Here is a 25,597-nt window from a genome sequence, read left to right as displayed (position 1 = left end):
TCCTTTTCCAAAAAGATCTAAAAAGTCATCTCTGTATGGAACACTTTGTATCTTCAAAGCCCTTTGCTGCCACTCTCTCCCAAATACAGTCCTCAGTTTCCCACTCTACCATCCTATTCTATGAGAATTAAAGTAACTATCTACATTACATTTCGAGTCATCAATAGATACAGGCTTCCTCCCAATGCATTGTTCTTTAAAGGGATGTGTCTTTAGCAATTTACAAAATTTAAGATGGGTGGCAGACGGTCTTCTTTGAAACAGGCATGTGGTCACAATTCCTATTATGGATATGGAAAGCGTCTGCTGCCTAGTTTTCTCTTTCACACACTTCATCATCTCCATTTAGATGGTATCCTGGCTGTTTGTGTACGTGTCAGCCAGACAGGTAGGTGTGTGACTTAGAAAATATGTTTTTGTTGATTTCTTTTATTTAATTGGATTGATATCTTCGGGGAGATGGTGACATCCTTGGAGGTAAGTCACTAAAGTGGAAATATATACTTTTAAATAATGCTACTACCTTTATAGAATGCCTGACATTTAAACAATTTGACATTACAGCGGAGGGAGATATGCAAGTGCAGATTTGCACTAATCCAATCCCCATTCGGCCAGGGCACTAGCTACCAGGAAATAAATAAAATTAACAACAAGTTCAGTATTCTCGTTGATGAAAGCTGTTCATGGCCCACCTTCCCCATCCAGTATAAGAACATAGATTGCATCATGAGGACTTTCAAATCTATTAACATATACAAAATGTGAAACATTCCTCCTTCAATAAAGAGTTAGAAACAGTGTGTTCCAAGAAATATTAGGAGCACCTGCCACCAGAGGAGGTTATTAAATATTTGAAACAAACACAAAATGTACCCCTTTTGTCATCAACTCAGCCTTATTACAAGTTTGATCTGTTGTACCTGTGGTCACGGGACTGCTGAGATTTTGGCAGTCCGACCACCGTATTACGAGATGGACGGACTGCATTTGGGAAGACAGCGGCTGAACCGTCAACACCGCCAGCACACAGTAGACTGACTTGGTCGTGGTAGGGGAAAAGCCATTGCCATAGGGGGTACAGGGGAGTTGCACCGCTGTCCGTATTATAAGTTGGCTTTTCGACGAGCTGACCGAGGCGATGGGACCACCGACTTCAATTCTGCAGAAACTAAGGAATTGGGGTGTGTACTTACCCCTTTCCTATTATTTCAGTCGGAGTTGGATGTGGACCCCTTTATTCAGGTCCCCCCTTCACAGCAGCATCTTCACCTTGAGGATTACAACCCTGTTTCCGGCAATATACAGGTGGGTCCTTTTTGTAATATATGCCCATTGCCTGAACTGTCCACATATGGGACAGACTCCGGCAATGGGTAGGTGGTATTTTGCCATATGCATCATGAATATGTGTGCATCCAACACATGTGTAGTTGAAAGGCTCACAAAGGCATCAATACATATGGAAAAGTAATCACCCCCACAAGATCCCCTCAGCTGCACCACGGGTGCCACGGTAAGCTCATAATATTGCAGTTGGAAGACCGCTGGTGCTGTGGTCTTTTTAATGATGTTTGGGCTGTCAGACCACCAAACTAGTTATCAGGCTCTCAGTATTATAGCACCTTGCATATTTTCCTGTTTAGATAAAATCAGACAATTAAATATTTACAAGATTGAAATGAAATATCATACAAAAGCAAAGCATTTCTCTTTCAAATGGATTACTGGACCAACTATTTGATATTACTTCTTCTATTACTACTACTACTACCAGTAATACTAATAATAGTACTAAAGATGATGATGATGTTTTTAAAGCACTTGATACCAGGTTTGATACCGTTACTGTTATCCAGCTGTGGATTACTTAGTTTAAGAACTACAAAAGACTAGATTTGCCAGGATATGAGCTTCTGACCGTGTCAAGTGTTGAGGGTTTAATTACTAAAGCATCCCTTTTGATATAGACCCAGAAACCAGTTTGAACCCAGGGTCTAATTTTATTCTGAAAACAAAAGGGAGTTATTAAGCAGTTTAATGACTGGGAGCACTGCTTTATATCTGCAAGACTCAAGTTCTGCCAAACTGGCAGGCCCCCTCTACCCTACTTAGAGGTAGTTAACCACTGATTGGACATTGGTGTGGCCTCTGCCCTAGCCTGCAGCCTTTGACCATGCTTTAGGAGGTACAACCTATTTAGGATGGGGCTCCTAATCTGCAATGTCCCTCAATAGTGGGTTCCACGCACAGGAAAAATGTGCATTGTGCGTAAAAGCTCCAGTATTTTTTTCACTGGAATAAACCTCTGGGGTCTAAGTAAATATCTGAGTTTTTCACCAGACATTTCTATTTGAACATTTAACTGGAAATGCAGTTTTGAATAAGATGAATTTCCTAGGAAATCAAAATATCTGAGTCAAGAAAAAACACTTTAAATGGGAGCAGGTTTGAGGAAGAACACAATGCTGAGAATTCATGTTCTGTCTAAACCCTGAAAACAATAAGGCAAATACAATTATGGAAATAATCATATCTGGGATGTGCAACTAAAGATTTAGATTAGTGTAGGTAACAAGATAGGTTTGAAATTGTATTGTCGGTAGGCATAAACAGCTATGTTTTAAATGGACTCATTTTTAAATGTGGTGTCCTCTGAAATCATGGCTTTTATATAATTATATGAAATTGTCAGAATTTGATTTTTGAAGAGCAGGAAATGTAAAATATCACTAAAATATGTTCTGAAATCCTATATATCAATATTTAGGAATAAATGGTGTGTAGAGAATTTTAAATACATTCATGTTTATAGATAATTTACCTATATATTAGCGTTTGGATAAAAGACAATAAAATTGATATGAATGAAAATACGGTAATAGAAATCCTTTACCTAAAACTCCAAGTGTTGGAGAAAGACAGCATAATCAGACTTAAGGCAAAGACAAATCCAAACATATTACTTACCCTTGCCCTTTGAGATTTCCTCAAAAAGAGGAGTGATCGGGCGTCCAGAGAGCTCCTCTGAGTGGGAGAGTAGACCATCTCTTATAGTCTGGCATCCATTCAGCACAACCACTGGCTTTTGCCCCAGCCACACAGTGAAAATGTTCCCATAGGTCTCTGCAAGCTGGAGACAGAAGGTAAAAGTGCACATCACTAAAGAAGTCCAGAATATACAGGCATTCTGATAACCCCAATAATGGAATATTCACTATATCAACATCAGACAGTGTGCAGGCCTGTGGTGAAGCAGCAAGATGTATTTACTTTGTATCTTCAGACAGTTCTTTGTCTGAGGTGCTTTGTGCCTCCTATGCTATTCCCTTTTAGACACATTTGTCTCTGGAACGTCTGAGGCATAATGGTAGAAAAAAGTCTTCAAAGGTTGGAGGCGCCGGATAGCACAAGTCAAGTATTGGAATGGGCACACAACTGGAAAATTGATTACATGCCGTGTGATTGTATCTCTACCATCGGACCCGAATTCAGTTCGTGGACAAACGCTGTCATTTTGAGACGGCGAACATAACAGCGATTCCTGTACAAAACGCCGATCCAACAACTCGAAGTCTTGGACGGCTGAGTCGGCACCTAAATAACAGGTATGAGTGCTGACTGCCTGATTCTCACATTGTTCAGCGTCGTGGGCAATTAGCAAGCCCTGTTTTTCTCTGTAAGAGAGCATGGTCCTGATGAGAACTCTCTAAACACCTCTGAGTTCGAAATGCGTAGACCGCTATATGAGCCATAAGAGTTTCCTAATACTCCCAATTGTTTTAAATTTGACAAATAATTTGATCTATGGTTTTTGCTTTGAATAATACATTTGTAATGTAAATAATCTGTTGTGTGCATGCATGTGAGAGATGAATCTAGAAACAAGGTTTCATGACACATAGGGGTCCATTATGATGACGGGCGGACTTAGTCCGCCCGCCATCACATCGGGACTCGGGACCGCCCGCCTTAAGGGCGGGGGTCCCCACCAGGGCATTAGGATGCGCCCGCCACACAGGCGGGCGCATCCTGTATGGGTGCTATTGCGGCGGGCGGAGCAGAAATCTCCGCCCGCTGCCATGTGTAAAGTGCACGTTGTGCATTTCAATGCACAACATGACAGGCACCGCGAGGTGCCTGTTATGTTGTGCATTGAAATGCAGGGGGGTACCATAGGTACCCCCCATGTGCACCCCCCACCCCCACGGAGTCCCTGGGGGCCCGCAACGGGCCCCTGCAGGGGGACTCCGCCTGCCTTTCTGTGGCGGCATTGCCGCCACGGAAAGGCGTGCCAGAATGCGCATTGTAATATGGCTGGCGGTGTCTAACAGACACCGCCACCATATTAAACATATTCCGCCCCGGCCGCAAGGCCACCGGGGCGGAAAACAGGCGGACGGTGATTTTCACCGCTGCGGTCCCCCCCCGCCATCCTAATATGGCGGGGGGAATTTGGCAATGGATGTCGGGCGGATTGCCTCCGCCAGGCCGGCGGTGGCTACCGCCAGCCTTGCGGAGGCAATCCGCCCGACATCATAATGGACCCCTTAGTGTTTAATTCATATGTAGTTAGGAATTTGTAGTACAAATAAGGTGAACAGTATTGGCAATTTCTTTGTTTTGACAGTGTGATGTATGCAAGGCAAGGCCACCACTGCAGAGTACATGATGCTTGCCATGAAGCTGGTTGCCTCAGCATGCAGCATGCACAAGCATGAAGGATAGTTTGTCTGCCTTATTACCAGGGCATTATATCCTATGGCACTTGTAATAAGGGGGACGGGGTATCCGTCAAGTATGTGACCAAGTACCTCTCTGGCAAACTCTGAATCATGCCCATAGTATTTATAATTGACTGCTAAAGAAGGCTCCACTGGAGCAAAATGTGTATATAAAAAATAAAAACAATTATGCTCCACTTCTATAGACATGCCCTTAAGCTCATTGTTTTCGCATGGGGCATCAGTCCTCCAATCTGGTCTTTTGACTGTATTTGATCCAAGAACAGAAAATGTTCACCATGTAAGAAGAAAGTGAACAGAAAAATCTTACCCTGGTTAGTATGGGCAGGTGGGCCTTTGTCTAAATCAACGCTTTATCGTGCAGTATGTGCAGCAGAGTTTGGCTGAGGTGAGTGTCATTCTCTTGATCAAGTCCCTCTACTAAAAAATATCCATGCTTATTTGAAACACAATAGCCTTAGCCTCGGTAAATCAGTTTGGGTAATTTGTGGAGGGAGATGGGTTAAAACATGTTGAAAAACAAAGATTAAAGTGCAGGTATGGTTACAAAGTAAGACAGGAAAACCACAGAAATTCACAAGTTATGGTTAGGAGCTCAATATGTAATTTGTACAACAGGCATGCAGATTATAATATATATATACATAGAAACATGTTTTTCCTGACATTGCTGCTCCTTTCATGGATCCATAGAATATAGGCTAAATCACTAAATTATGGACACTGTACTAATACTGATGTGTATATAGTACCACTAGTCAGGATGTAAATCAAGCATTTCCCTTTAGAAATAGTGCCCTCATGTGAATTGTTTAAACCATTTAAATAAAATATATATATATACTAAAGTTTCAAAATGTAAATAGGCTAACACTGCTTTAACTCAGTAAATGCATTTTCAAGACGAAAACGTAAAGCTCAAAAGAGGTTGGGTGCAATTAGAAATTCATGCTTCTGATACTGAAAAAGCAGACGGGTATGCATATAGGTTCATAAGAAACTTGGGGTCTGATTTACTATGAGAAAGGTTGCAAATATTTATGGTAAGTTGAATGACCAACTTATTACTTATGCATTATTAGGTTGTATCTCAAAATCTCAATTTGTAGGTGTTGGAATTGGCCCCCATCTGCAGGGTCACTCTCAAACATTTTATCCTTCACCATTCTGCTTTTTCTGAATTCATTTTTGTTGGGCTTAGGACTGTGTGCACTTTACTACTTCTAACCAGAGCTGAAGTGCTTGTGCTCCCTCCTTTGAACGTGGTAAATAGGTTTACACCTGATTGACATTATTAGTTAACTTACAAGTCCCTTGTAGAGTGGTATATCATATACACAGGGACTCTGGGTCTGCCAAAGCCCTCGCTGTATTATCTCACTTACCCAAAGTAACAATTGTCGAAAAACTCCCTCTCTCAATTTGCTTGTTTCTTTCCTTTGCTTTTCTTCCTTTTTTCCTTCTTTTTACCTTCCCCTTTTCTTTTTTTCTTCCCCTTTTCTTTTTTCTTCTTGTCTCCTTCTTTTCTTCTTTCTAAATGTTCTTTCTTCCCTTTTTCTTCCTTCCTTCTTTCCTCTTTCTTTCTTCACTTTTTCTTTCTTTCTTTCTTTCTAACTTTGTCTCTTTCATTCTTTCTTTTTTCTTTATTCTTTCCATCTTTTACCCGTTACTCTTTCTTCTGTCTTCCTTTTTGCCTTCTTCTTTCTTTCTTGCCTTTCTTTCTTTTTTTCTTTCTTTCCCAAAGGCAAGAGGATGGCAGCCAATGCTAAGCCCATTGGTTTTTTAAAATCTTTGTTAGCCAAGACTTTATTTCATTTTAATAAAAGTATACGTATAGCATAGTTACCTATAGGGGTTTCCACCAGACTTCGTACATTAATATGTGGTTCTGTCATTCTCATCTTCTTCCACCCCTCCAGCATGCATGAATGAGCAATATGCCATTCAACTTCAACCATTGGTTGCCTTCATTATATGTATTACACATTGCCGCCCTTTTCCAAGGGGCACATAAACACACAAAGTAGCTCCATACAGTGCCAGGTAGTACTATGGCAAGGTGTGATTGTTTGAGACCAAAGGCAATATTTTTACATATAGCCAATGTTGTTGTCTAGATTGATGAGGGCCTGGCAGCTTCCGAACAATAACGTTTTGCAAAAACCATTACAAAACAAAACAATAATTGCCAGCATGTTGCCGGCCAAAGTCAGACTTATTAGCTTTGTTGTTCTTAGTGGATTTTGTGTAGTATTGATGAGCTTTTTTTTCCTGCTAAAACACTACTTTTTGTTCTGACCCATTCACACCTCCCCTTCTGCTGACCCTGATCTCAGCTGTATGGACCAAGTGTCACTAGGCTGAGAGGGCAGCATGGTGGGATTTGAGGGACCACCTGCCACAAACCTCCCGCAACTGCTTTGAAACCACATCAGGTATTTTCTAACCGTTAACTTCTCACAAGTGAGTGTGAGAATTCTTGAAGATGCGTCAATTGGAAATGTCCTTAAAATGAAATATAACTAAGGATAAATTTTACATCCTAAAATAAATAAAAGTGTGTAGGGGAAATGCCTCTTTTTGCATTATCACCCCCAAAGTTTTGGACTAATGCTGCTGTTTTTTCGAATCTGAGAGTGCACGGAGATCTGCTAACCAGTCCCCCAATGCCAGTGCTCTGACCCTTAAAAGTGAATGGTTGATTGGTTTAGACCCAATTGGTATAACTTTACTTACTTCTAAGTCCCTAGTTTCTGGTTCCAGGGGTACCCAGAGCCTGTAAATTAAAGTGTCCTACCAGGGCTACCTAACTTATTGTGTCACCCTGGATGTGACAATCTGAAAACCGGTCTTCCAGTCATCTGCCACTGTAGACTGACAAATCAGTTTTAAACTAATGGCAAAGCCAAAACCTCCCTTTATAATATATATATAGGTTACCCAGGGTTATGTATATTAAGAAGTTGGACTTGTATTTTTATATGTCCTATCAGAAAAAAAAACAAATTGTCATTTTTACTGCAGAGGGGCTAGTAGTCCCATTGGCGAGTACAGGGTTACACGCTCACAACTCGCCTGTGCTAACTCCTGAATGGGACTACTAAAATTGGTACTTCAATGTATAAAAAATAATCGCTACATAAAACCTTACGTGATGCCCAAGTTGAATTTAATGTACTTTTTAAAGCAATGCAACTTTTAGGAAGGTACCACTCTGTTGCCCAAGTTTCCTAGTGGCAATTTGCAGATGTTGGCCACCAGACAGCCACCTGCCCTCCTGGGGAGAGGTGTGAATGACTCCAGGTGTGGGACCAACAGTGGCCTGCCAATGGAAGAGGTGTTACCTCTCCCTGGCAGGAAGCCCCTCAGGGTGTGAGCCCTGCAGGCAAGCTTCAATTGGAAAGACAGCTTTGACGGGTAAATAGCAAACACAGACAAGAAGGGCTGCTATTTTGTTCAGTTAGACAGATTGGCAACGGGGACGAGGGGAAATCACTTGCTAAACCATTTTTTCGTTGGGCGTGTAGCCCTCAGGTAGCCACGAGTACTGGGTAGGCAAGAAAGCGACACACTCTGAAAGAAGGATTCAGCCATTCGTGGAAGTGGGCAGAATAGTGCACTTTGGGATAACTAGGTGCCACACATTGCAAGAAGTCATCATTAGGTGTGATGGGACCTGGTAGACCATTGGCTAGTAACCACCACATTTTCAGAGGGCACTTTTTGAGGAGGAAAATAGCACCACTGGCACCCAGACCTCAGATAACATCTGGACTGGAGCCGGGCTGAAGAAGGACTACCCTGTTGTTCCCTGGCCCTGGCAAGAGAGGGTGCACCAACCTCTGGACTGCAACTGCTGATCCTTGGGCTAGCAAAGAGAGGACTGCGCCTATGGGTGCCCTGCTCAAGAAAATTTGCTCCTGATCCCCAGACAGAAGAGGTGAACTCCAAGAGTCAGTTGGCTGACTTCCTATTACAGTACCAGGGCCACAAAACCTGAAGAATCCTGCCTTGGCAAGTCAGTAGCCACAATTGCTTGATCGCCACTGATGACCTAGATGTGATGTTCAAAAGTTGCTTCAGAGTCTGCTGGAGCTGGGAGAGTCATCAGAGTGCAGTCACCCATGTCGGACATTAGCCTTTCCTAAAGGGAACAACTGGCTTCACTGTGAATCGAGACAAATATGGCAGTGTCAACAGGACTTTTGCTGGAGCCAGAGGACTTCAAAGGACATCGACCCCTGTGGCCAAAGTCTCCCCACCAGACTGTGGACTGACGAGTAGCCCCAAGAAGCCCCTCCCTATCGACCACACAGCTACCCTAGCATCTTACATTATACTCAGCATCCTGTATCCCTTTAATCAGGACCCCTCCATTGAAGTCAATGGTTGAGACTACTTCAGTGACAAGGTAACTCTCCTTAAACTCCCATGACCACCTCCCTGCCAGAATTGGTCATCCAAAGTGGGCTGGAAAAGCAGAACAAAACTTTATAAAAGTTTTACAAAGTTTCCGCTAACTGTAGTATACCAATGCTTGTTGGAAGTTTGAGTGAAAAGCGGTAATTTACGTTTTACTTAAAAATGTATATTTCCCAAACCTTCTGGTGCCTTATATTTGTTTTGGTGTCTAGAAATTCATAAAAAATAAGACATATTTTTAGAAATTGGTGTCAGTTGTGTGGCTTTCTTATTTTGTTTTTTTGTACTTCTAAATGCTTCACACTTGCTCCTTCGTTTAAGCATTGCTGCTGAAAGTCACAGCTACCCAGGGTTGAGCGAGCCTGATTGGGCCCAAGATGCTACTGTGAGTGTATTACACAGTAGGTCTCACAGCCACACCGTACAATGCACCACTTTCTTCACAAGGTGGTGGTAGTGTGAGTGTCCCCTATTAATCGCTATATATGTTTTTTTGTTTTCTGTAGAAATAAGGCAGCTTCAGAACTCTCACCAAAGTGCCATTTGTTGAGAGAGACAGCAATGGATGAGGTATTTCTGAAATACTTAAATGAATACAATGACAGGACACCCAGGCTGCAAAAAATTACAATAAAAAAAAACTTCATTGACATGAGACATTGGGCCCGATTCACAGAACTAACTTAAGACAAAATCCTAAACTTACTGCTTTTGGTATTCACAGAAGTTAGGATTTTGCCTTAAGTTTGTCTTAAGACAGACTTAAGACAGACTTAAGACAAAATCCTAACTTAAGTCTGTCTTAAGTCTGTTTTAAGACAAACTTAAGACAAAATCCTAACTTCTGTGAATACCAAAAGTAGTAAGTTTAGGATTTTGTCTTAAGTTAGTTCTGTGAATCAGCCCCCTGGTGTTCCCAAAGATATTGTGCAACATGTCATTAACGGATGAAATACAAGGTGTGAAGGTAGCTTGACTGCTTTTCTGTGGTTTTTTTTACTTGCTGTGGAGTTGGCAGTGTTGTGCTCACACCTGACGTTTAATCTGATGACGGACGTAAAGTTACAGCCACCTCTATGTGTTTCCAGGATGACGCCTAGCTGTATTCATTTTTTCTTGTGAAATATGTTCTCTACAGTTGTAGGTTGCGAGAGAGGTGATGAGGTATTTATTTAGTCAAGCGGGACGGGGTGGGGAACCGAACAGCTGGCAGCTCGGTGTGAGGTGGTTGACGCATTTCGTAATGTGTGTCAGAACACTTTGCCGCAGGCTGTCCAGACACGAGTTTACACTTTAAGTCCCCGTGCACTACTAGTGCATTAAGCAACTACCTGTGACTGCTCATAAAATGTGACCTCGAGGTTCCCCGGGAGGCGACCAATGACAAACGGTGCGTTTCAGCCACGGTGGAGGGGCTGTCCACCCTGAGGTAACAGCTGGAGTTCTTCTCCCCCTCCCCCACCCCACCGACTCTGGGGCCTCATTTATGAGGCTGTGCGTCACTTTTACGCCGCCGGTGCGTCACTTTTTGTGACGCACCAGTGGCGTAAAAAATGCGCCTTGTTGCGCCATATTTACAAAGTGATGCATCTAGGTAGATGCGTCACTTTGTAAACCCCTGCACCACATTATACCTGCGCCAGGTGTAATGTATGCAAGGGGGGCGTATTGACGCAAGAAAGGGTCTTAGAAGTGACGCAGTGAAATCTATGAGATTTCACTGCGCCACTTCTAGGACTCAAATGCGTCAAAATCCTACACCTGCCTCACAGCAGGTGTAAGACTGACGCAGGCCCTTTCACATGGGGCTTGCCCCATGTGAAAGGACACATTGCTGGAGTTGCGTCACTTTTGTGACACACTCCAGCAATGCGTCACTTTTGCGCCTACAGATACGTCAGAAATACTGACGTATCTGTAACTCCTTGCGACATGATGCGTCATACATTAAATATGACGCATCAGGAATGTCGCAAGGAGTGCGCACTGAGAAGTGACGCATCGCTGCTTTCACGCAGCGATGCGTCATTTCTCATAAATGAGGCCCCTGGTCTTTAATTTCGTATTTCCGCACCCCCACCCACCTAAACTCTTTCAACTGAGGGTTGGTGGAGGGGTTTATGTTCGACCCCCTTTCAGTGTACATCAATAAAGTTCTTGCCACATGTGACACCGACATTTTTGTTACCCATACAATAGGATTATGAAAACAAAACGTAAAACCTTAAATATTGTACCTCATTATTAGTACTCGTTGTGCAAATCAGTCACACATTACCCTTTAATACCCCAGAAACTATTGTAATTCGTGGTCCACATAGAAATGCTTCTCAAATTTTTTAATTTAAAAATCCAAGGGCAGCTTTGCATGAAAGTGACGCATCTGTAGAGATGATTCACTTTCCCTGCGCCACCCTGAGAAACCCTTGCACCACCATAGATGCGCCGTATTTACAATACTGCAAACCAACAAACTGTGCCCCCTCACTCAATCACTTAAGTTTTTAGGGACCAAATAAACATGGACGTTAAATTTGGTCCGGTATCTTTATTTATACCTTTTTCTTTAAATGATTATTTCGAAAACAATTTTGTTTGGCAGATAGAGAATACAGCATACACAATTATTTACAATTAACACTAACCTACATTAACACAATACCACTAACAAACTCTGTGAAAAAAAGATTTCAAGTGTAACATCCCACAAATAATACAGTGCTGAACCATAAACATAACAATTAGACAATTTTATACAGACAAATCAAAAATACGTGGAAAGAACCAATTCAATACAAGAGCAAAAAAGCGTAAGGCAGAAATGTTTTTTGATACACATTCAATGTATATAATTAGCTCTTGCTGGGCAACCCATGTGTATCAAAAAACATATCTGCCTTACGCTTTTTTGCTCTTGTATTGAATTGGCTCTTTCCACGTATTTTTGATTTGTCTGTATAAAATTGTCTAATTGTTATGTTTATGGTTCAGCACTGTATTATTTGTGGGATGTTACACTTGAAATCTTTTTTTCCACAGAGTTTGTTAGTGGTATTGTGTTAATGTAGGTTAGTGTTAATTGTCAATAATTGTGTATGTTGTATTCCCTATCTGCCAAACAAAATTGTTTTCGAAATAATCATTTAAATAAAAAGGTATAAATAAAGATACCGGACCAAATTTAACGTCCATGTTTATTTGGTCCCTAAAAACGTAAGTGATTGAGTGAAGGGGCACAGTTTGTTGGTTTGCAGTATATAGGGTCCAGCCCTCCCTCAGCCCCGCCAAGGACCTTTCTCCTTTTTGTGTGGTATTTACAATACGGCGCACCATGACGCAAGGATTGACAGATGCGTCAGAAATTCTGACTGACGCATCTGTTGGCGCAAAAGTCACGCATTGCTGAAGTCATGTCGCAAGCACAACACAACTCCAGCAATGCATGAGGAGACCTATACTCATTGTACTGCGTCACTCCTTATGCCTGCTTCAAGCAGGCTTAAGGTTTTGAGGCAGTGGCATCCTAGAAGTGGTGCAATGAAATCTTGTAGATTTCACTGCATCACTTCTACGAGGCTTTTTTTGCGTTGCAACGCCCACCATGCATACATTATACCTGACACAGGTATAATGTAACGCAGGTCTTTACAACGTGACCCATCTCCCTAGATGCGTCAGGTTGTAAATGGGCTGCATATTTACACCAATGCTGCGTCACAAAAAGTGATGCAACGGCAGTGCAAAAATTACGCAAGGGGATTGTAAATCTGCCCCCCAGTTTGCTTCAGTTCTCTGTAGGGTCAAATCTCTGCAGAACTGGGATAAATTGAAAAACACTGTGTGCTACGAAATGTAATTTGAGATTCAGTTTCATAGGCACCACAGTGTACAGCTATGTGAAAGCTAACACAACATTTTGTTTTAAAGCTCTCAGGTGTTCAAGGATTCCTTCTTGTAACGATCTAATGTACTATCTACTTAGATAACCCCACAAACAATCACTTAAACCACATATTTGGTAGAACATGTAATACTGGTGCGTATTTGATGTGTGATCTTGGTGTTGTTTTGAAAATATTGGGCCAGATGTAGGTAGGCTTTTACCGGTCAGTAACAGCCGAATTCGGGCGTTACCGACCGGTAAAAGCCTTTTGAGATGTAGCAGGCATTTTACCGATTCTGTAATTACCACGGAATCATAATTTACCGATTCGGTATTTACCGAATCGGTAAATGATATGTAGGAAGCACTGTAAACAGTGCTTCAGGGCTTTAAGGATTTGGTATTTACCACCAACTATTAGTTGGTGGTAAATAACGAATTCCTATGTAAATGCATAAATGTGCATTTAAACCTGTGCCATGTGACAGACATACATGCCCTTAGGGCATGTATGTATGCCACATGTGCACACCTGCACTAATCAGGGGTGCAGCAGGGTGTCAAAGTGACACCCTGCTACCCTTGACTGTTTTACAATTTTACCGAATCGGTATTTACCGATTCGGTAATTGACATTCATAAAATGAATGGCAAATACCGAATCGGTAATTACCGATTCGGTAAATACCGAATCTTACCGATTCGGTATTTTTTACCGAACTTTTTCCTACATACCATTTACCGATTCTGAAATACCGAATCGGTAAAATTCGGTATTTAAGAATCGGTAAATGGAACTTACCTACACCTGGCCCATTGTTTCTTATCACCAACAAATCTGCAATACACCGCAACCCCCACATTTATAAAAACCCTATTTTATGGTGTGTCATCCAGCTTATTGTTTTGCTCGTTCATAACTATATTTCTCAGGGTTCCACCTGAACCTAGCATTCTTTGTGACCCATTTTGCTGTCACTAAGTCATTGGTCAAGAGGTTCATCTCTCCGTACCTCCCAAAAAGATCACTGTGCTCTAAGAAAAAAACATCTTGCTACTGTCCCCAGAATTAATAAAGTCCGGAGCGGTGGCCGCCTATTTTCTGTCATCACGGCAAAATGCTGGACTCAGCTACCAGATCGTATTCGGCTTGAGGCCAACCATCTCTTATTCCGCGAACGGCTGAAGACTTTGTTATTTTCCTGAATTTTCAGACACTTTCTTGGTTAGGCTCTGTCTCTAGCGCTGGGAGGCCTTTGGTAGCCATGCTCTTTATAAGTGTATATTCATTCATTCATTCATTCATTCCAGTGTCTATTTAAAGCTACCAAATGTATCTATGCGTCGACAATCTAACATTGAGTCTAATGCTATCTTTTTTGTGTGTTTTCTGTCCTCTCTCCTTAGTTCCAAGCTCTTTCTTTTGCTGTTTTTATAATCCCCTTTTAAGAACACCTGTTCCTCTCTGCAGCTGTGCCTCGCTCTCACCATTTCCTCATATGACATGCACCTAATTAGGTTATAAGGTGCATAGAGAAGTGGATTACAATAGGTCTCTTTTCTATGCAATCTGCTCCCAATCTTATTTTCCCTGATAGAGATTTTCACACCTAAAATACAGCAACTCTCAGTACTGTGTTCTAGCGTAAGACAAAAAGTGACATGATTCCACTAATACCATCCACTAGACAGATGTATGAGGGCACAAATCGAGAGCCCATAGTAGTTCCCCACACCTGTTTGTACCAATCATTGTTCAATAAAGACACTTTCTTAGCCATGATCGAAGTCACTGTCTTCAGTGATATTCATATGTTCATGGTAATAAGAAAATACTTAATTGCATCTACATTTGAGCTCAATGCTGGTGTTAACAGAAATCACATCAAAACGTACAAACATCATCCCTGGTTCCAATGAGAAACACTTAAAATTGTAAAACCATGTTTAGTGTCCCTAATATGAAATGGGAGAATCATAAGTAGGTCTCAAAAAGACATCTACATACTCCGACAACCGCTCATTTAGGTAATCAATACAGAGAACTATAGATCTGCCTGGTGGAAATGATAGCCTCCTGTGTATTTTTCGTAAAATGTATAGGCACGGGTGCCTCGGCTTATTAACTTTCAGGTAAGTGTACTTATCCTCATTGAGAAGTAGGCTATCAATCTTCAACTTGGCATCAATTCTCCTTGTAATCTCTTAAATCAAATTGTTTGTTAATTTATTTACTAAATGTCTCCACTGCTCCCAGTTGTTTCTTGATTTCAACAGTGACAACTCAAGGCTGATTTTTCAAAAGTTGTCAGATTGTTCATAACCACATGATCAAGGTCTTACTCCAATACCATTCCTTCATTTATCAAGGTCATTTAATACCATCTGATGCAGCAAATCAATATTATATCTACTGTCCAACTGTAGCAAAAACTTAGATTTGCTCTTAGGTCCAATGTCTTTAGTCAGTCTGCCTTCAATATCTAGTTCTTGTAAGAGATCGATATTTGAATTGGAGTTTCTATCAACCTCGCTAATACTCAAAATATTATTTGTATCATATAAATTCTGTGTTCACCACAGGTTGGACAAGCTTAGGTTTATTCTCAAAATACTTTTTCAGTGTAAACTTCCTCACAAACTTGTAAAGATCAATTTTACTTGTATTTATATCGCAATCAACACTAGGGCAAAATCCCCAACCTTCCTTCAGGATTTACACCATATCTTTAGTCAACACCAAATTAGACATGTTAATGGGAAATGGCCTTTGCAACGAGGGCTGAGTCGTGCATGCAGTTTCCCCGCAAGTGGAATCGCGCTTGCCTTAACCCCACATACGCATGGCAAAGGCAGTGCGCGGTCTAGATGCACGGATGGGCGTGAACTGCAAGAGGACGGATTGGGAGACATTTATTTATTTTCACATTTGTAGAGCGCTGTGTTACCCGGAGGTGTCCTGGCGCTAGCTGCTAGTGCTGGTATGAGTAGATGGACTTAGTGGGTAAAGAGCCAGGTTTTGAGCTCTCTCCTGAAAGCCATCAGATCCTGGGATTGTCTGAGCGTGAGAGGAAGTTTGTTCCAGGCCTCGGCTGCCCCAAGGGAGAAACTCCTGCCTCCCCAGCGAGCTCTTTTGGTTCTGGGGACCGTGACCAGGGCCAGTTCCCCTGATCTCAATGTTCGTGCCGGTATGTGCCAGCGAAAGAGCCGTTTCATATATCTGGGGCCCATGTCATGTAGGGCTTTAAAAACCATGCACAGCGCCTTAAAGACAATTCGCTTGCGGACAGGTAGCCAGTGTAGAGTCACCAAATCCTGACTAATTGATGCGAATTTTGGAGTGTCAGTGATCAGGCGGGCAGCTGCGTTCTGTAATAGTTGGAGTTTATTAAGGACGCTCTGCTGGGCGTTTAGCATCAGGCTGTTACAATAGTCTAAGCGGGAGAGGACTAGACCTGTAACGATGGTTTTCCTATGTTCCTTCTCCACATAGGGAAGAATTTTTCTAATGGTTTTAAGAACATAATGCACGGAGGAAGAGAGTGCGTTAACCTGGGGTTTAAAGGACAGGGAATTGTCCACTAAAATGCCCAGGTTTTTTACTTTGTCCACCGGGGAGGGGGGAGGACCCATTTCATCTGGCCACCAGCTCGGGGACCAGAAGTTATCCCTGGCTCCGAAGAGCAATACTTCTGTCTTCGTGGAGACATGGATGTTGTCTGGTAAGTTTTTTGTTTTGTGGGTAGTTTTTGGGGGTGGAGAAGTTTTGAGGACCTAGGGGGGTTAGGGTTGTTTTCAGGGCTCAGGGGTTTAGGGTTTTGTTAGGGCTCGATGTGGGGTTGTTGCGGTTGATTTTTGGGCTCGGGTTGTTTTTAAAGATTGGAAGGGATCGGGTTATTTTTAGGGCTGGGATCAGGGGTTGCTTTTAGGGCTCGGGAGGGTGCTGAAGTTGTTTTTAGGTCTCGGGAGGGGTGGTAGGGTTTTTAGGGGTCAGGGAGGGCCGGGTTGTTTTTAGGGCTCAAGGGGGGTCTGTTTTTTATGGGCTCGGGGGGTCGGGTTGTTTTTAGGGCTCAGAGCGCGGGGCTGGAGTGTGAGCTGTACCACACATTTCCCTTTACGAGTCATGCCTTTATGACAAAATTGAGTGGTACAAGCATGCGTGGTAAACTAATGTGTTGTTAAGACGCATTTGTTGTTTAGGCAGCACTGTATAGGCACATGTGGTTTATCCATGCGCGCCTCTGGCATACAGCCATGTCAATCACTGCTATATCCTTCGATGCCTCATATGCTTCTGTACTAATTTCCTGTTGGTCCAAGATCTTGCTTGCACGTCCATTCTTTCCTTTGTTTATCTACCTCCCCTCGTTTCTCTCCGTGTTTTCTTGCGACAATAAAGCACCCTTGTTGCAATTGTCCATTCTCTTCATTTCTTCTAAAGAAAAGTTGTATTTGATGGACCCTTACCAGGGTCTGATAATTCCAGCCCATCGCATGCTAGAAATCGAGTCATTAGCTACTTCTGAGTCTTTGGAGGTATTTCTTTGTGTATCTCCCTTCCTCTGGATCAAATGTCTTAGCAAAGGAAAAAAGTCCAACCTGATTTGTTATCATTTTTGTCTCTACGTAATTTATGGGCCTTACCCTATCTCATGTGTCCTGATATATTTTCATGACATCTTTTACATTCTCAGACGTTTTCTTGATAGGTTCTGTCATATTTATAGCACTAACCCCCAGATGCATCAACAACCCATTTTGCGATTCCTTAATAGCGAAAAATATCGATTCGCTATTAAGGAATAGCAAAATGGAATGCATCAAGAAATCACTGAAAAAAATAGCAATTTGTTAGAATTCCTTAATTGCGACTCGCAAATTGCGAGTCGCAATTAAGGAATACCTCCCCATTCATTCCTATGGGCCTAGAGGCCCAAAGGAATGAATGGGAAGACAATCTCAATTAGCGAATCGCATTTAGCGAATCGCAAATTGAGATTGCGATTTCAAGGGTGCAGGGGTGTCCAAAGGACACCCTGTTGCACCCCTGAAATTGATCTGTGCACATATGTTGCGCACACACATGCCCTTAGGGCATGTGTGTGCGCAACATGAAACTTTGAAAAATGCACTTTAGTGCATTTTTCAAAGTTTTTGCAAATTACCATGAAGTTGTACTTCATGGTAATTTGCGTGCCCTATTAGCGAATTCGCTATTTTTAAAACTTTCATGCATTGCATTTAAGGAATCTCAATTTGAGATTCCTTAAATGCAAATAATCGCAATTTAGCGATTTCTCTATTTGCGATTTTTGCATTTGAGATGATGCATCCCAAATGCAAAAATACTGGTCGCAAAGGGGCAGATTCTGAGAATCTGCCCCTTTGCGAGCATATTTTTGTTGGATGGATCTAGCTGTTATTCCTTTCTCCAAATTTAAAATCTAAGGGGCATATTACCAAGCAATAGCGATAATTATCGCTATTGCTTGGTTAGAGACAACATTTTACCGCTGCGCTGTGGCGATTTTTATCGCAAATAAACCTTGGTATTACCAAGGTTTATCGCAAATGCGATAAAAATCGGCCGCAATGCATGAATATCGCTGAAAAGTCTGCGATATTCATGCATTACCGAGCTAATGCTCTTAACCATGTTATCCACCTCCCATTGGATAACATGGCTAAGAACTGCTCAGGGCAGGTGTTAGCTTTTGGAGATATTCGCGCTTAGCGCGAATATCTCCATAAGTTGGTAATAGGAGATAGCGATGTTAGCGACTGTTTCCAGTCGCTAACATCTTGGCACGCCCACTTTGCATGTCATTAATGATAAATATAACTGACATGCAAAGTGGGGCCCAAGATTGTCGCTATCTCCTACTAGCTGTCGCTAACTGGTGTTAGCAACAGCTAGGTAATAGGGAGATAATTTTATCTCCGCTTTCTTGGCTTTTAAAGCCAAAAAAGTGGAGATAAACCCCCTTGATAATATGCCCCACAGTTTTCAATTCCTCTGCCTTCCTGTCTGAATTCTCTATCAGGAACTGCATATTATTTCGAGGTGACTTGTTAAGCTTCTTCAGGGCGCATTGAAGGATAACGGACTGCATACAAAATAATGTGCATTTGTTAGGCATTTTTTAAAAAATTTGGGAGCTTGACAGTGTATGAAACTGGATGTGTGTCTCTTGATTTTTTTTATTTTAATAGGTGTATATGTAAATATTGTTAATGAATAACAATTACGCGTATGTAATATACTCAGGCCCACATATGGGTATGGGTTGCTCTTGTTGCTAATGTAGGACTGGTGCACACACACACACACACACCCATATGTATACACACACACATATATAGATATATATGTATACACACAAATATATAGATACATATGTATACACACACACACACATATATTTATATAAATGCGCATTAAACATTTTCTCCTGAAACAACTGATTATCTTCAGGTCATTTCGCAAATGTACTGTTACACGTGTGCGACATTCTTGAAATGTCACTGTGCTGTATAGTATTAGTGCAGGAAGTGGAATATGGTAACAACGCAAACCGGCAGGACGCGAGGGGTTCACGGTTACGGCTCTCGTGATGTTTGTGAATTTTTGGGCGTGAAATACGATGGACATATTTCACGCTAAATAGTCAATAGCAAAAGCTGTTATTTACAGCACTTAGAAACAGCAGAAATATGAAATGAGGCACTACACAAAATCTACAATAAACATTACGAAGCAATGTCATGATGTAAGTAACATTTCTTTTTGCAAGGGTATCATCTAAATAATAGTGCATCTTGTTAACATAGGTCCGACAAGACCAGATTAATAAAAGAAAACACAACAAAAAAAAATAGAATTTACTTTTCTTCGGAAGCAAAACTCTATGTTTCTGCTAGTAGATCGACCTCTCTTATTTATGGAGTGACGGGCGCTTGCATTTCGTTGGCGATTAAGCCCTTTCAGCCCAGAGGGCACCGGGCACCTGGCATGGGGCTTTTATACAAAGTATTGTGTTACCTGAAGATGACCTGAGATTATGCGCCCAAATATATTGCTAGTAAAGGGACCTTCGCGCAAAGAGGAACGTGCAGTTCTCTTTCCGACTCTGGCGTCACCAACAACAGGCATTCTAGAATGTTCCATTGTTTGATGACGTCTGCTTGGGTTTTGAGACCTACTGTGACGTCATTCATTGAATGGACCATTTTAATCCCAGAATGGCAACTACCTTTAGGTAAAAATGCAGCCTATCGCAGGCATCGGACACGGCAGCTATGACGAACTGTCACAATAGTTCAGTGTGAATGGAGAGGGTGTAATGTCTATTTTAGTAGGTGGGTGAAAAAAAGTATACATTTTGTATAGGGCAGAAAACATTTTGCAAGAGCTCCAGCTCGTATAGTGTAAATCTATTTTATGAACCCTTACATTTTTGCAATTAAGTTGTATATTCACTGAGAAAAATGTGCCCAAGATCACACAAAATACGTAAGTAGGTATTTCAGATTTTGAACCCAGGTCTCTGGGTTTCTACGGTGACAATTTAGTTAAAATACTCTCCTGTGTCCATGGCTATGCATGCCATGCACATTGGAACATGATTTAATCACATATAACAATGTAATTAAATTCTGTAAATCATAATTAAGCATGGAAATGAAACGCTGTCACTAACGTTGCAACCTTACCTGCATGAGGGTCTCATGGCGAATCTCAAATTTCAGGGTCCACAAGTTGCCGATGATGGGGAGCGGGGTCGGTCCCGGAGGGTATCGCCTCCTCGACCACTGGAGCTTGAGGTACTGTGCTGTGAGGACAGTCACCAACAGAGACAGGAGGAGCTCAGTCGGAGACAGCATGGTGCCCACCTGCCTCAAAACCCTGCAATTCTTTGCACCAAGAGAGCTGAACTGAAACCTCTAAATCTTCTGTGCTCTCTCTGTGTCTCTTACCGCCCCCTCTTCTGCATTTATTTATTTCCATACGGAAAAGGACACGTGTGTGCAGGCGCGGCAAGTTCCTCTGATGATGCAGAAACAGTGGTGATTAAACACACTTCCCCGACCTGAGGCAGTGCCATCATTTCACTCCTGAGTCATGATTTGTCAGACAGAATCATTGTCTGCTGACTGGGCACACTCCAGCAATCTCAGGGTTCCTTGTGTCAGGCTTTTCTTACATTCTTGTAGTCTTGCATTTCTAATATGAAAAGCAGAATTGCAAATCTCAGACTCAGGGGCGGCTCCTCAATGTGGGCGAAGGAGCGTCGCCCCACTGCATTCTCGCAGTACGAGAAGCAGAAACATAAAATGGTATTATAAATACCATTTTATGTTTCTGCTTATCGCACTGTGAGAAAGTAGAAGGGTTTGGTTGGGGGGGGGGCAGGTGGGCGGTCCTGCTCTAGGGTAGGGAAGGAGGGGCTTGCCCACTCTGAGTGCGCTGACTGTTTGGTCGGCCCCAGGGTCAACCAAACCAGTCATACGCACTCTGCCTTTTCTCCAGCCTACATGGAGAAAATGGACCCCCCCATAGACGCCTGTGTGGTTGGCGTCCCAACCAATCACAATGCTGCCATTGCAGCATAGTGATTGGCTTAGGGGAGGGGAGGGAGGCTGCCTGCTTCCTGTGAAGGAGCACAGAAGCAGAACAACGCGGGACCGGACCAGGCCGGCAAAGGTTAGTGAATTTATTTTTGTTTTAATTAAACTTCCCCCGTGCGACTCCCCACCCCACCACCCGCGAGTCATGCTGGCCCGACTGCTCTGACTGCAACTCGCAAAACTCAAAAATCCACTATAGTTGCAATCTCTCCCTGTTAACTGCACTCATGGTCGACTCAAAGTCAAAAAGTCTTTATTTCGATATATTTCAATCATGAAAGACATTACATAAAAAAACATTTTTTTTAAAAAGGAGACAAACAATTTTGCAAGTCTGTAAATCCAAATAGGAAAAATTTGGGGAGAATACATCATTTATAACTAGTAGGATCCATAATTCATCCCTATACAATAAACAATGGCCAGCTAAGGATCATAAAATCAATTCAATAAAAACAATAAATAGTTACAATAGAAAAGAAAATAGAGATAAAATCATTAGTTATATATAGGTATTATTAAAATATAGAAGGAAATTCATCACCAGGAACATTAATCATATACATATACATTTACCAATTTCATATTTTTGTTTTGAACAAATCAATTACTGTGAGCTCATTTTACGGGCCCGAATTATCCACATCCAGTGAAGAAATTTAGCTATTGCTATTACTACGGCTTGGGAGTTATCAGTACTCAGTATCCTGACTGCTTCAGTACCTGTTTTAAGTCCTAACTGAAGACAGATAGGTTTTAACCAGGATCTCCTTGGAACCTTATACTCAGGACAGGCAAAAAGGACATGGCCAATTCCCTCCCGTTGACCAGGGCAGAAGGGACAGGCGAATCCCTGACCTCCTCACCATTTGGCGGTAAAGGCATTTAAGGGCAGTGTCCCCACCCTAAATTGATGGTACTTCTTCCTGTCCCCTGGAATGGTAATCCAATCCCAATATGCCTCAAAGACCGGGGAATGCTTGAGAACTAAGAAGTCAGCCGTAAGCGACGGCTCGATACAACGGCCTAATCTCGTTGTTTCAAGCATACTCCAGTACAGACCTTGAAAAGTCTTTTTTGGTGGGAAGGGATTGCCTGCAGGGTCATCCCACAGTGCAGATAGCCCCATGGCCTTGTAAATAGCCTTAACCTCTCTCAACCATATTATTTTCCTTGCTTTATCAAGATCTCTTACCTCAATGAAGGCCTGCGCATACTGGGTGAGTTCGGGTGTAACCCATAATCTCCTCCAGTAGGCGACCGATCTATATCTGGCCATATCATCGAGGCTATGAGATGCTAAATCATAATGGAGAGGGATTAATGGAGTGGAAGGCGGTAGGCCTGTAATATTACGAATGAATTTGTTTTTCGCCCCCGCCAATTTTCTCAAATTGCTAAATCCCCAGAGTTATTATTTATTATTATTATTATTTATCGATTTGTTAAGCGCAATTGCTGCCCAGAGGCGTCCAAGCGCTGAGTTCAACAGAGACGTGACGGGGCCGGGGGAGCAGGAACTAAGGGGATTTGGCAAATAAGACAGTTTTCAGCTTTTTACGGAATGAGAGCAGGTCGGATGTAGATCGAAGAGTGAGGGGCAGGGCATTCCAAAGCTTGGCGGCGTTCAGCGAGAACAGCCTACCCCCCGACCTAGCTCTCTTCACTCTAGGGACAACTGCCAGAAAGGCACTCGTAGACCGAAGGTTCCTGTTAGGGTGGTAGGGGGTGACCAGGCTGTTGTTGATTGCTGGGCCGGTCTTCCAGAAGGCCCGATGCGTGATACACAGTGCCTTGAAAGCCACTCTCTGCTTCACTGGCAGCCAGTGTAGGCTTTTCAGGCCGTGTCTGGCCGACTGGAATCGTGGAATCTGGAGTATGGTACGTGCCGCACAATTTTGTACCACCTGAAGCTTCCGAAGGGTCATCTCGGGTGCCCCGAGGTAGAGAGCATTATCCGAGTCCAGACGGGACTGGATAAGGCCTTGTACCGCCACCTTCTTAGCATCTAAAGGCAGAAGTGGAAGAACCTTCCTCAGTGATCTAAGTAGACCAAAACAGGTGGCAGACAGCCTGGTGGCCTGAGTGGAGAAAGAGAGCTTGTTGTCAAGCCATACTCCCAGGCTCTTCACACTATCCTTGGGAGTAGGGGGTGCGCCTAGACCGTCGGGCCACAAGGAGGTAAAGGGTACTGGTGAAGCTGGACCTAAGAGCATGAGCTCTGTTTTTCCTCCATTCAATTTGAGGGAGGAGTTGGTCATCCATTCCCTCACGTTCTCCAAACAGTTCAGCAGGCCAGCCGAGGGTTGTCTGTTGTTGTCTTGGGCCAATGAAACCACCAGCTGGGTATCGTCGGCGTACGACACGATCTTAATGCCGTACGGTTCGACTACCCCAGCCAGAGGCTCCATGTATACGTTAAATAGTACAGGGCTCAAAGACGAGCCCTGCGGTACTCCACAGCTGAGTGGCCTGCTGGTAGATGTTGTGTCGCCATCAAAGATCTGAAAAGATCTGTCAGCTAAAAAGGAACTGAACCACCTTAATGCGTCTCCCGAGATTCCGATGTTCTGGAGCCGGTTCAGCAGAGTGGCATGGCTGACCGTATCGAAGGCCGCACTTAGATCAAGGAGGATCACTGCCACTGATCCTCCCTGATCCAGTATCCTTCGAGATTCTTCGGCGACTGCTAACAAGGCAGTTTCAGTCCCATGTTTTGGTCTGAATCCTGTTTGGGACGTGTGAAGTAGTGAATGATTCTCCAGGAACTGGCCCAGCAGGGCATTTATGTATTTCTCCAACACCTTGCCAGCCCACGGGAGGAGTGAGATGGGGCGGTAATTAGAGTGGTCATCAGGGTCTAGGCTAGGTTTTTTTAAAAGTGCCCGAACCATGGCTTGCTTCCACGCAATGGGAACTGTACATGTGGATATGGACAGGTTTAGTAATTCCAGGATTACAGGGAGGGTGACTTCGCCTGCCTGCATCAAGATTCCTGGAGGAGCTGGGTCATGGGGGGAGCCCGACTTTACTTGGCGTGCCACTTTGTTTAAGGTGTCCAGGTCCAGGAGGGGGAAATGATCAAGCATCGGTTCAGGAGTCGATTGGCCTGGGGGGGGGGATTTTCCGGGAGAAATGACTCAAACGCCTCATGATTTGCGGCCATGGCTGGAAAGGTGGAGTATATATTTAATACCTTATTGTAGAAGAATTCCGCCAGCTCATTGCATTGCTCCTGGGTTTTGATCAGAGGGGGGGCAGTGACGGCACTGGTACATTGCTTTATTATATTAAAAATTTCCTTGGGTCTAGATTTGGATTCCAAAATTTTATCGGAATAGTAGAGTGACTGGGCTGTCCTGACCCCTTCTTTATAGGTTCTGATCGCCTCTCTATAGGAAGCCTTTTTTTCCGGGAGGAAGTCTAAGCGCCAAGCTCTCTCTCGTTGTCTGCAAAGGCGTTTCAGCTCTCTTAGCGAGTCGGAAAACCAGGGGGCTGATTTCCGCGCTCGCTTTGAGGATGACCTGCGGAGAGGCAAAAGTGGATCCAAGGATTTTGTGATCCAGCTTACATAGTTATCATATGCCACAGAGTTCTGCCCCGTAAAGTACTGACGCTCCTACTTTGGCATCATAAATCTTCAGAACCGGGGTGATGGGCCTAGTGTTGGATAGGTAAAACTCCTTGGTGAGAGCTCCTGTCAATTGTGCGTGTTTTGTGAGTAGCTGGTTGGTATGCTGTTTCCAATCTAGTTTGGTTGATAGGGTTATGCCCAGATAATTAAATACCTGGGTCTGTTCAAGTTGGACCCCATCCATAACCACCTTCCCTCTAACGGTTTTGCTCCTATGCAGGATCATAAACTTAGTCTTAGTCGTGTTGATGACAAGGCCATGATCCCTGCAAAAGACCTCAAAAA

General features: G+C 42.9%; 1 protein-coding gene across 2 annotated transcripts in view; it reads right to left on the bottom strand.

Moving 5' to 3' along the window:
• Positions 1-21,005, bottom strand: part of LOC144792817 (cytochrome P450 2J4-like) — a 59,233-nt gene extending 38,228 nt beyond the window's left edge. For both annotated transcript variants that reach the window (XM_078668016.1, XM_078668017.1), the window contains exons 1-2: positions 20,764-21,005; positions 2,971-3,133 (exon numbers count right to left, since the gene is read on the bottom strand). In XM_078668016.1, the coding sequence (XP_078524142.1) occupies positions 2,971-3,133; positions 20,764-20,934 (334 nt within the window). In that variant the 5' untranslated portion in view covers positions 20,935-21,005. The remainder of the gene's footprint in view (positions 1-2,970; positions 3,134-20,763) is intronic.
• Between the last annotated feature and the right edge of the window lie 4,592 nt (positions 21,006-25,597).

This window comes from Lissotriton helveticus, chromosome 11 (genome assembly GCF_964261635.1).
Source record: "Lissotriton helveticus chromosome 11, aLisHel1.1, whole genome shotgun sequence".
Taxonomy (NCBI): Eukaryota; Metazoa; Chordata; class Amphibia; order Caudata; family Salamandridae; genus Lissotriton; species Lissotriton helveticus.
This window is presented reverse-complemented; position numbering and strand designations above follow the sequence as displayed.